At 38.7% G+C, this 13,036-nt stretch overlaps 1 protein-coding gene across 1 annotated transcript; it reads right to left on the bottom strand.

Moving 5' to 3' along the window:
- Nucleotides 1-11,990: 11,990 nt before the first annotated feature.
- Nucleotides 11,991-12,822, bottom strand: LOC122010130 (LOB domain-containing protein 39-like). The gene is made up of 2 exons (XM_042566562.1): nucleotides 12,567-12,822; nucleotides 11,991-12,447 (listed from the first exon to the last, which is right to left on the bottom strand). The coding sequence occupies exons 1-2, from the start codon at nucleotides 12,748-12,750 to the stop codon at nucleotides 12,074-12,076; spliced, it is 558 nt and encodes a 185-aa protein (XP_042422496.1). The 5' UTR covers nucleotides 12,751-12,822; the 3' UTR covers nucleotides 11,991-12,073.
- Nucleotides 12,823-13,036: the final 214 nt, after the last annotated feature.

Genomic DNA, 13,036 nt, shown 5'->3' with positions numbered 1-13,036 from the left:
TTATCAGAAAAAATAATTTCCTATGAAAATAACTCTCATTTTTAAAGATTGATACAAAATTAAAAATCATTAAAAATTTTAATGTTTCAGTCTATTTTATATCCACTTTTCAATGATGACTCTTATGAAAAAATAGACTTCGCCAAGGTTTTTCAAAAATAATTTTGAAATAGTTTTAGAAAATAATTTTCAACCATGATCTTTGGGTTTAAAAGTACATGACTTGTACACTGGTATGCCCTATGATTGGACTTCTCAAAATTCATGTATTTTGATGAAACTAAAACTCAAAAAGATGCACTAATTCAATATTTTGAGTTTTTGTTCATTTTCCTAACATCTCACTTGTATCTAATATATCTAATGCATATATATGTCATCCTTATGGTTTTTGTGAGGTGTAAATTAGGTTTTCCCTAAACTAAGGGATCATGCATTTTTAACTAGGCATTTAAACTTTGATCATCCAACCTAGGATGTCAATTGATGTCATTTTTCTTAATTAAAAAATTTAAATAATGCATGATAATGATCATGGCATACATCAAATGCATATTTTCAAAAGAAAGCTAAGACTATTAAAAATAATGATACATGTATGTCATAGCATGTATCAAATATCATGCATGGCAAGATGTAATGTCAATGTGTATATCATGATGTCATGGCATGTGATAGGGCACCCAATCATGGTAATTTTAACATAAAGAAAATACCTAGATTTTCTATCTAGTATCATTAACTAATCGCTAAGTCAAAATAAACCCAAGTTGTTCTCATCTTCCTAGAAAATGTCAAGATCTCAACTTGATATTTCTTTAAATTCTATCCTATTTGTGCCAATTTGATCAAACTCAATTCTCAAAAATTTGACTGACCCACTTTTACTGTTCAAGAGTAAAAATCCACTTCTCATTTTCAAGGTGTCACAATACCTTAAAAATACTCTAAAATGTCAACTTCACTATGATTGGGTTAACTACTATTCCAATTAGAGTTGACACACTCTAAATTCACTTACGGTGTAGCAAACATACTCTTAGGAACCCAAAACTTATTGGTGCTCCTTTGGTGTGTTAGGTATTCACTCGGAATAACTTTCCAAGACTCCTTTTTGATGACTTTCCTAAACTTCTTAGAGGTCTTAGTCACTTCAAGGTTAACTCTAGGAATAAACTCCCTTATAACCTTTTTAATGACTTTCTTAGGCTTCTCAAAAACTCTAGTCATGTCAGTCTTCTCAAGGTTAACTGATAGCTTCCCTTAAGAGACTTCTAGACCTAAGGTTGGTTCCATAACTATATGGAACTCTATGGTAATATGACACATTCTCTTTGACCTTTGATTTGTATCTCAACCCTCTCTTGCTATTGAATGAATCTTATCTATTTTAGCCTAGGTTTTGCTTCTTTGACCCTATGACTTCATTTGTCATTTTCTTAAGAGTCTTCTATAATTCATAAGTCTTGCCATCAAGACTTGATTTTCCACCATTAAATCCTCAACTTTTGATTTTTCTTGATGACCTTAGATTTTCCTTTTTTCTAAGCATATTTCTAATTTCCTTAGAGTTCTTGCCTAAATGATTTTCTACCTTCCTATAATTAGGTAAGTTAGTTCTAGCATGAAATGACTTGTAATTATCCTTAGTTTTTTTATGCTTTCCATTTTCATGATAAATAACACTAAATAAGTTTCCAACTAGGACATCTCTCGTGCCAAGTCTTTAGTTCTTATCTAATTCACCTTGGACTTAACCTAGTTCTGAACTAGGATTGCCTAGTCCCACTAGGATTTCACTTGTACTAAGTGTTTAGCTCTTAGCTAATTTAGCTTAGACGTAACCTAGTTCCCAACTAGGTTTGTCTAGTCCCACTAGTGATGGATCGAACGCGCTAGAGGGGGGGTGAATAGCGCTCGTGGCTATTTCATTTTTCGAAATACGTAAATCGTACGTGAAACTAATAGAGTAATAAGCAACGGAATAAAGACAGTCAAACACAGAGACACAGGGAATTACTTCGTTCAGAGCCTAAGGCGACTCCTACTCGAAGGCCCGCGATCCTTGATCGCTTCCGATGGGCAACAACTATAATATCGTGAATAAGTACAAGGAAATAAGTACAATTGGAATTGAAATGATACCGACAACAAAATAATAACTGAAGCTTCGGGTCGTCGGTGACTGTAACAGCACTTTAGAGTCGTTTCTTGAGCAGCACACAGCAGAAGGAAAGCTTGTCAAATCGTTGTTCTTTGGCTGCACCCTCGACCCTCTTTTTATATGAGGTTCCGGGCGCCTGGAGTGTGACATGGCCAGCCAACTAGATTGCTCCACGTGGTGAAGTCGCGCAGGGGATAAAGTTTGGTCCCGGGCGCCCGGACCTCCGGGCGCCCGGATCCATCCCGGGCGCCCGGACCACCTTTTTCCAGCAGGTTCCTCACCTGTAAACAAAGGTTAGTTCGAGAAAAATACCCTGCAAGATAGTGTTAGAATCTGATGAAACACAGTAAGGAATAAACGACAGTCTTCGGACTGTCCGAGTCTGACTTCGGATTCCCAACCGGAAACCCTAGGTCGACCCGACGCCTACTGTTCCCTCTACGGGAAACGCGTCCTCACCTACTCCCCTTAGGAGAGATTACCTGATGCCAGTCCAGTCCTCCAGACCGACTGGACTTTCCACCTAGGGTTACCACCCCCTAGGACCTAGGGTTATCGCCCCCTAGGATTTTTCTCCACCTAGGGTTACCACCCCTAGGACCTAAGGTTACCGCCCCTTAGGATTTTCCTCCACCTAGGGTTACCACCCCCTAGGACCTAAGGTTACCACCCCTTAGGGTTTTTCTCCACCTAGGGTTACCGCTCCTAGGACCTAAGGTTACCGCCCCTTAGGGTTTTCCTCCACCTAGGGTTACCGCCCCCTAGGACCTAAGGTTACCACCCCTTAGGGTTTTTCACCTGCCTAACCGTAGGTAGGACTTTCCTGAAATACTCATTCAAACATGTTAGGTCACACACTAACTTAACTTTGAATCCTTTGCCATTATCAAAACTAAGGTTCGATCGTCGGATGCTTCCCGCACCAACAATCTCCCCCTTTTTGATAATGGCAACTGAAATTCAATGTTAAGTAAAAATATGCAGTTATGTATAAGCACAAGAAACAAGATAAGCGTGATTGCAAGATAAGCATAACCATAGCTCCCCCTTAATATAAGTTATTCTCTTTGAATTTTTTACTAATAGCCATAGCTCCCCCTTAATATAAGCACCCTTTAAAATATTTTCTTTGAATTTCTCTACTCTCCCCCTTTGCCATATATCAAAAATGAGCTAGTTTTGAAAAACTTAACTTTTCAAGATAGAATTTAGCAGAAAACATTTTAACTTAGGCAAGGAGCAAGTGAAAGGCAAACACCTTAGATTTTGAAGAGATATAGGAAAAAGGAGCTCTTTTTAACTTAGTGTATTTTGAGGAGTTTCCAAAATTTTCACAGAAAAATTTTCAAAACATAATTTTCAACTTCAGAAATTTTCAAACAAGATTTTCAACTTCAAAAATTTTCAAACATAATTTTCAACTTCAAAGATTTTCAAACAAAATTTTCAACTTCAGAAATTTTCTGGAAAGAAACATTCGGGTTTTTAAAGAAAATTTCCAAGGAAAATTTTCAACTTAAAGAAGTTAATTGCAGCTTAACAAAATTTTTCAAACTTTAAAGAATTTTCTAACTTAAGAAAAAAAATTTTAACTTAACGGATTTTCGAAAAAAGTTTCAGCTTAAATAATTTTCTAACAAAGTTCCAAAAAAAAATTTCAAACTATAGGACACTTGAAAGTTTTAAATTTGGAGAAGTTTTTGAAAAGTTGTTTTAAGGCATGTTTTTGAAATGAATTTCAAGAATACTTAAGGCAAAGGAGAAGCGATAACCTTAATGTTTAATAGCTTGCCATTTTGTTTTAGTAAGGTATCAGAGCCCTAAAGACCAAGCATGAGTCAAGATTTGTTTTGATCAGGTATCAGAGCCCTAAAGTACAAGTATGCTTAATCTTAATATTTCCATTTCCTTTAGTTTGAGAGATACTTTTAGCTAACATAAGGTTATTTTTGTCTTTAACAAGTAACTAAGCAAATGTTTGTGATATCACAACACTTTAAATTCTTAGTTTTTAAAGAGGGAGTTTAGCAAAAGAAATTTGATCAAGACTCAGTTTAGCTAAGATTTTTAAATTTAAAATACTTTTATCAAAGATTTAGCTAAACTTATGAAGATAATAGTTTTGTTAAGTATTTATCCTTAAAAAGACCTAGTTTTAAAAAAAAAATATTTTGATGAAATTTTGAGAATGCTTTGAAAAATACTTAGCATTTTCAACAAAACTTAGCATTTGAAAACAATTGCTTTGAGAGACACTTAGCTAATTTTTATTTTTTATTTTTTTTTTAACTTTTAAAAAATACTTAGCTATATATTCAGCTTAAAACTGATTGCCTTGAGAAAACTTCTTGCCAAATAGCTAAGTTTAGAGTATAGTCTAACTAAGCTTAGTTAAAGAAGACTTGATTAAGTACTTAGCTTAAAGAGGTTTTACATAAAGGCGTAGCTTTGAAAACATTCTAGAAGAGTTATAATTTAAGAGCCAGGTTTTCAATTTTAAAGTTAAGATAAGAATAACCTGAATTTTTGAAGATAAGTAAAAATTAGTTTTTAATTTTGAGGTCAAGTTAAAATTTTATTTTAACGAAAAACTAATTTTAAAACCAATTTAAAATCACTTCCCCTTAATAAATGCCTTAATAAATTTTTGAGTTCAGGAGTCCAAGCATGAGAGGTTAAAAAAATATAATTTTCCTATCTTTCCATCTCACTAATTCTAGATAAACAAGCATGCTTAGCATATAAGTGAACGTGAGATGGAGTTAACATTTGCAATCATAATTTTATAATATGATTTGAGAATTAAAGATTTTTAAACCCTTTTAAATTAATTGAATAACATTCTGAAATGAATAATATTTTGAAATGATTTTTAAAAAAAATTTAATGATTTTGAAATGCATTTACAAAAGATTTTTGAAATGAATTTTCAAAAGATTTTTTAAATGATTTTTAAAAGAGTTTTTTCAAATAATTTTTAAAGGATTTAAAATTCGGGTTTAACAGATTTTTAAATAATTTTGAAAAGATTTTGAAAAGAATTTTAAAATGATTTTCAAAAAATTTTTAAAGGACTTTTAAAAGAATTTTTAAAATGATTTTCAAAATAATTTTTAAAGGACTTTTAAAATAATTTTTAAATGATTTTCAAAATAATTTTTAAAGGATTTTTAAAATAATTTTTAAATGATTTTCAAAATAATTTTTAAAGGACTTTTAAAATAATTTTTAAAATGATTTTCAAAATAATTTTTAAAGGACTTTTAAAGGAATTTTTAAAATGATTTTCAAAATAATTTTTAAAGGACTTTTAAAGGAATTTTAAAATGATTTTCAAAATAATTTTTAAAGGACTTTTAAAAGAATTTTAAAATTAAGTTTTGAAGTAATTTTGAAATTAATTTGAATTTGAATTAATTATCAGTTTGTTTTTAATTACTTAGTCATCTCACCCAATCTGAATTTTCAATCAAGGAATTTTATAATTTTTGTGAGATGAATTGAGGTTCAATTTAAGGGTCTGATTTAACTTTGTGTTAGATTCAGGTTTAGCTTTGGGTTCAACAAGTAAGCATTCTTTGGATAAACTTCTGGGCTATGGTGAGTCACAAGGTACTCATTAAAGTAACCATGCCTTCGAGGTTTCCCAAATAGTCCTACCCATTGAGCTTAATACTAAACCTTGGTCTAACTAGTTAGGATCCATTTAAGGGTAGCTTCGGTCAGTTCTACTTGGCCAAATGCACCAGGTCGAAGCCATATCTTCCTAAACATGCGATGCCCAAGCTTCCCTAACGTACTATCATCCAAAAACTTTACCAGTACTGTGGGTCAAGTTAAACCTAGCCCATTTTGATCTAACCTTAATTACCCTGCCGGGTAATCTACTCTTGTTTTACCCATTTCAGGTAGATTAGGTTTAGTTACGCTGTCGGGTAGATAGATTTCGGAGTTGCCAGCTATTCTGGATGCTCCTTCTATTTTGATTTTTGAATTTTTGAATTAATTTCGAATTTTTGAAATTGAATTTTAATAATTGATTTCGAATTTGAATTTTGAAAAATTAATTTTGAATTTTGAATAATTAATTTTGAATTTTGAATTTTGAATTTTGAAATTTTGACTTTTGAATTTTGAATAATTAATTTCGAATTTAAATTTTGAATTTTTTGAATTTTGAATTTTAATAATTAATTTTGAATTTTGAATTTTAATAATTAATAATCTCGAATTTTGAATTTAATTTTAAATTTTTAATTGAATTTTGAATTTTGAATTTAATTTGAATATTAATTTGAATTATGTTCTTAATATTGTTTTTCTATTAGCTCCCCCTGGATCATAGCCTCGATATGGTCTATCAAGGTAATAGACTTGATCCTTGGGGACCCAATAGTGACCATTTCCAACTTGATTAACCAAGTTGGATTTTGGCACCCATGCTTGGACAATTTTTCTATTATTTCTATTAACTAGCGATAAATATGATTTGTATTTTATTCTAGTTTTAAATCCAAGTCCAGTTTTGTTGTAAACGGCTCGCTGTTTTCCAAGAATCAGATCCAGATTCTTGGAGCCCAAGGTGAACCGTTCCAACGTGTCCTTGAGTTCTTTAATTTGAGCTTTCAAATTGAAATTTTCTTCCTCGAGTTGTTGGACTTGAGTTGAACTTCCAATTTGAACTGACTCGGTTAAAAAACTCGAGTCAGTCGCTTCCTTAAGGGTTGTTGCCTCCTTTTGGAGCGACTTAACTCGGACGTTGGATTTAGCCAACTTTTTTACTAAGTAAGGTAATAATTCATGCAAGTTATCTAATTGAAATTCTGCGAGTAGTGAACTTACAGTGGGTTTTGGTCCTTTGGAAACGAATGCGGATTCGTGGCTTCGATCAGACTCAGTCTCGGATTCGCTCTCGGTTTCTGACTCATACTCGGACTCAGTTTCCGCCACGGTTGCTTGTACTGGTAGAGCGAGGAAGCTCGTCGGTTCTTCTCCGGCGGACCCGGATTCATCTGAAGACTCGGACCATATCTTTTCCTCTGTCTTACTTGTACCTGCAACGATCGTAATACCTTCCTCGGCCGAAGTAGTATTATTCTGCTCATCTAATTCAAATAAATCATTTTAAACATGGTTACCTGTTTTTGTATCAGGAATACCTTCGTGTAACTCAATCAGATTCTCCCACAGCTCCTTGGCACTTGAGAATGGGCCGGCGCGATTCAGCTCCTTATTCGTCAAGCCACACTGAAGTGTATACGTTGCTTTTGCATTTGCTTCTACCCTTTTGATAAGGTTCGCGTCCCAGTTCTCGTACGGTAGTGGCTTGTCGGCGCCGTTAGTTGGCAGTTGAAGCCCGGTTTTGATGATCATCCAGACTTCAAAGTTAGTCTGGAGATACGCCTCCATCCGACCCTTCCAATCTCCAAAATCATCTCCGGAGAAAAGGGTGGGCGAGCAGTGTTGTAGCCTTCTTGATGGGTTATCTTAGAAAGACAATCTCGCAAAATAAACACAATAAAACTTGTTCCAAGACTTAGTCTTGGATTAGTAATGCGGGAGAGAAATAAAAATACTAATTTAGGAATTTTGAGAAAAAATAATAAAATATTATTAAAATATTATTAAAATAATATTAAAAAAATATTACTACAAATTTTTGAAAATGCAATATTTTGTTAATTCCAACCAATGGTGAAAAGATGAAAATTAATTTTTCAAAAACAGTTTTAGAGAAAAAAAAACGAAAGGTTAAAAATATAACCTATATAAACGACAAAGTCACAAAAAATGCTTGAATGGTGGTTGCACCAATTCAAAGCGACTCATCTCTGATACCAATTGATGGATCGAACGCGCTAGAGGGGGGTGAATAGCGCTCGTGGCTATTTCATTTTTCGAAATACGTAAATCGTACGTGAAACTAATAGAGTAATAAGCAGCGGAATAAAGACAGTCAAACACAGAGACACAGGAAATTACTTCGTTCGGAGCCTAAGGCGACTCCTACTCGAAGGCCCGCGATCCTTGATCGCTTCCGGTGGGCAACAACTATAATATCGTGAATAAGTACAAGGAAATAAGTACAACTGGAATTGAAATGATACCGACAACAAAATAATAACCGAAGCTTCGGGTCGTCGGCGACTGTAACAGCACTTTAGAGTCGTTTCTTGAGCAGCACACAGCAGAAGGAAAGCTTGTCAAATCGTTGTTCTTTGGCTGCACCCTCGACCCTCTTTTTATATGAGGTTCTGGGCGCCTGGGACCATTCCGGGCGCCTGGAGTGTGACGTGGCCAGCCAACTAGGTTACTCCACGTGGTGAAGTCGCGCAGGGGATAAAGTTTGGTCCCGTGCGCCCGGATCTGTTCCGGGCGCCCGGACCACCTTTTTCCAGCAGGTTCCTCACCTGCAAACAAAGGTTAGTCCGAGCAAAATATCCTGCAAGATAGTGTTAGAATATGATGAAACACAGTAAGGAATAAACGACAGTCTTCGAACTGTCCGAGTCTGACTTCGGATTCCCAACCGGAAACCCTAGGTCGACCCGACGCCTACTGTTCCCTCTACGGGGAACGCGTCCTCACCTACTCCCCTCAGGAGAGATTACCTGATGCCAGTCCAGTCCTCCAGACCGACTGGACTTTCCGCCTAGGGTTACCACCCCCTAGGACCTAGGGTTACCGCCCCCTAGGATTTTTCTCCACCTAGGGTTACCACCCCCTAGGACCTAAGGTTACCGCCCCTTAGGATTTTCCTCCACCTAGGGTTACCACCCCCTAGGACCTAAGGTTACCACCCCTTAGGATTTTTCTCCACCTAGGGTTACCGCCCCCTAGGACCTAAGGTTACCGCCCCTTAGGGTTTTCCTCCACCTAGGGTTACCGCCCCCTAGGACCTAAGGTTACCACCCCTTAGGGTTTTTCACCTGCCTAACCGCAGCTAGGACTTTCCTGAAACACTCATTCAAACATGTTAGGTCACACACTAACTTAATTTTGAATCCTTTGCCATTATCAAAACTAAGGTTCGATCGTCGGATGCTTCCCGCACCAACAACTAGGCCTTCCCTTGTGCCAAGTGTTTATCTCTCAGCTAATCCACCTTCAGTTTAACCTAGTTCCCAACTAGGTTTGCCTAGTCCCACTAAGACTTCATTTGTGCCAAGTGTTTAGCTCCCAACTAACCCACCTTGGATCTAACCTAGTTCCCAACTAGGTTTGCCTAGTCCTACTAAGACTTCCCTTGTGCTAAGTGTTTAGCTCCCAGCTAATCCACCTTGAGCTTAACCTAGTTCCCAACTAAGTTTGCCTAGTTCCACTAGAATTTTCATTTACCTAACATCCAGTTAGAACTTCTTATTTGTTTAACTTTCAGTTAGGACTTTGTCAGTGATCCCATCCGGAAGCTGAGTTGGATGGAGGCAGGCCTTGATGTACTAGAAGTTGACGAAAAGTCGCTATGGCGTCGAATCTATCTGGCACCCTCTCGAAAAGTTCGTACGAGCGGTTGACGAAGGAAGGTGGTCAGGATGATGACACTGCGGCCCTGCGCACACTCAGACGAGCCCACAAGTCGTTAGTGACCAGAAACCAAGGAAAAAGTCCTCGGGTCAGGCCCTCCGACGCTTAAGTCAGGTACTTTTTCCCCAGAAAACACAGAGAAAGGACGAAAAGTAGAGACTAGTGAAAAATGATGAGTGAGCGTACCTGCATAAGTAACAAAGCATCCCTTTTTATACTGCAACGGATGTTTCTAGGACCTGGCGAGTGTTAGGGAATGTCGGCTGTCAGGCTTTGTCTGGCGATGATTGACACGTGGCTCTTCCTAATAGGCCGGCGACAAAACCAAAGGCGTAGTGAGCCCCGATTGTTAGTATATTCCCTGACACATTGATTATTCTCTGACACTCTCTGACAAGCGGTTACGATTCCTTGGCCTATTTGTCCTGTAGTGCCTGGACGCTGGGTCTGTATTCCGAGATATGTACCCCGACTTGCTTATGTATGATATTATCCATGATCTGTATGTCCCGATCTATGTGCTAGGTCTGTGTCCCGACCTCCTTCTATTTACTGTTATCTATGACTTGTACGTCCCGACCTGTACGCTAGGTCTGTGTCTCGACCTGCATCTGTTTACTGTTATCCATGGCTTGTACATCCTGACCTGTACGCTAGAGTTGTGTCCCGACCTGCTTCTGTTTATTGTTATCCATGGCTTGTACGTCTTGACTTGTACGCTAGGTCTGTGTCCCGACTTGCTTCTGTTTACTGTTATCCATGGCTTGTACGTCTCGACCTGCATCTGTCTTGTATGCTAGGTCTGTGTCCCGACTTGCTTCTGTTTACTGTTATCCATGGCTTGTACGTCTCGACCTGCATCTGTCCTATATGCTAGGTCTGTCCCGACCTGCATCTGTTTACTGTTATCCATGGCTTGTACATCCCGACCTGTACGCTAGAGCTATGTCCCGACCTGCTTCTGTTTACTGTTATCCATGGCTTGTACGTCCCGACCTGTACGCTAGGTCTGTGCCCCGACTTGCTTCTGTTTACTGTTATCCATGACTTGTACGTCCCGACCTGTATACTAGAGTTGTGTCCCGACCTGCATCTGTTTACTGTTATCCATGGCTTGTACATCCGAACCTGTACGCTAGAGCTATGTCCCGACCTGCTTCTGCTTACTGTTATCCATGGCTTGTACGTCCCGACCTGTATGCCAGGTCTGTTTCCCGACCTGCGTTCACCTACTGTTATCCATGGCTTGTACGTCCCGACCTGTACGCTAGGTCTGTTTTCCGACCTGCGTCTATCCGCTATTATCCACGGCATGTACGTTCCGGCCTGTACATCCAGTTTATTTTGCGCCCAGGACCTTCTTTCCATTACCTTCACTTGGCTTGTGGGCTCAGTCCTCAGTTGTATCTGGCCCGTGGACCCTGTCTTTGACCGCTATCAGGGCTGGCCCCTGTCCGACTTATACTCCCATCTTTTGACCGCCCCATCAGCTAAGACTTGGACCCTGGACATATAAGCTTGACTTCTGACCAACCACGAAGGCTGGACTTTTGATCTCCACGTAAGCTTGACTTCTGACCTCCACGTAAGCTTGACTTCTGACCTCCACGTAAGCTTAACTTCTGACCTTCACGTAAACTTGATTTCTGACCAGCCATAGAGGCTTGACTTCTGACCATCCTGTGACCTTGACTCCTAATCACATCATCTTACTGACCCCACAAACATACATCGTATCAGTCAGTAAAATCTTCGATCAATCTTGATCTACTTAACTTCTCATTCGCACATATTATTTAAATATTGAAACTCAAGCTCGAGTGGATTTGAGCTTAATCAGTCTGCGCAATCTTGACTCTGGAAAGGTTTCACCAATAGTAGAGTCTCCAATATTCTGTTTCCCTTTTCTATTCAGTGTTAATCAAGCATTCGCGCTAATATATCACAGTCCTTCAAAGCGTCTACTTGTTAAAGAGAGCTGGTATGCGCTGGCACAAAGGTTCCCATATGTTTATTACTTGAGGTGAGGTGATCATGTTTATATAGCTAAAAAAAGTGCTTGCCAGGTATGTAAGTCGTTTCTTTGTTTTTCGCATGCATGTTTCTTTAATAAAGTGAAATATTTTTCACCATGTCCAGGTTCGGTTGATAAAACATGAACTTATGGTGTCTATTTATTTCCTATATATATACATGTCTCTTTCGCTCCACCTGATCATAGCTAATACTTTATTATAAATCTGGCCAAAATGTTGATGCATAATTAAATAGACCGCCTGCAGCAGGTTTAAGTCGACAACAATTTGAGATAACCACAACTTCATATACGATCGCATATCAATATTTAGCATTATTTTTCTGAAATGAATAATCATGCATTATTCATTATTCAAATAGTTTTAGAAGCGTGGGCTTCTTTGCTGCACTCGTCTCACTCTCATCTCCCGTAGTACAAGTCATCGTCACCGAGCTATCCGAAGACGTCGACAAGGAGAGGTAGTGGCCATCATTTGCCGGCGATCTCTCGTCCATCCGATCACTCCTTTTTCTCTTCTTCTGATGCCAGCCAGGGAGAGCATAATTTGCCGTGGCGATGCCGCTGACTTCGGCCAAAAGCGGCCGAATGGTTCCACCGCAAAGCACTGTCTCCACAGCCTCGAGACAGAGCTGCCACCATCCCATCCACAGCAGCCCTGTTGCGCCGCCCACCGGGTTTATTGTCCTCCCACACGCCTCGTAAAGCAAGGACCGAAACACAGCTGCATGCCCCACATATATATATTTACATATACATACACTCACGGTTGGGAATTGTAAAATCATAAATAAAAACAAATAACTGATGTGTGTGTATATACAATTATACATACACACGTACCAGGGCGGTGGCGGAGGGGCACAGACGAGAGGAGGGATAGCAACGTGGACCGGCCGAAGAACTTGGCGACGAAGGCAGTGGCGTTCGCCTGCGCAGCGGCGCTTTCAATCCACTGGATGCACGGGCGGAGCACGCAGCTGCTGCTGCACCCTTTCCTCAGTACTCTACACCCGTTGCAGCTCATCCTATACCAATTTGTTTTCTTTCAATTATTTCCTCAACTTAGAGTCAACTATCAGAAGATCTCCTCCCGGTCCCTTCCAAAATCGCGGCTCAGCAGACGATATTTATAGCAGGAGAAGTGCATGGTTCGCAAGCCCTGGGGTGGAGGTCTCACCTGATGCGTGCGCCGAGATTGGATACGATCCAACATCTCTATCCTATCTCGTGATCCAACGGCCGATGAGCGGCTGATCTATAGGCCCGGTCTGGATGGACGGATGAGGAGTTGGATTGGATCCCGAGAAGGT

The sequence above is a fragment of the Zingiber officinale genome, chromosome 1A (assembly GCF_018446385.1).
Source record: "Zingiber officinale cultivar Zhangliang chromosome 1A, Zo_v1.1, whole genome shotgun sequence".
Lineage (NCBI taxonomy): Eukaryota > Viridiplantae > Streptophyta > Magnoliopsida > Zingiberales > Zingiberaceae > Zingiber > Zingiber officinale.
The sequence above is the reverse complement of the archived record's forward strand: the minus strand, read 5'-3'. Positions and strand labels throughout refer to the sequence as shown.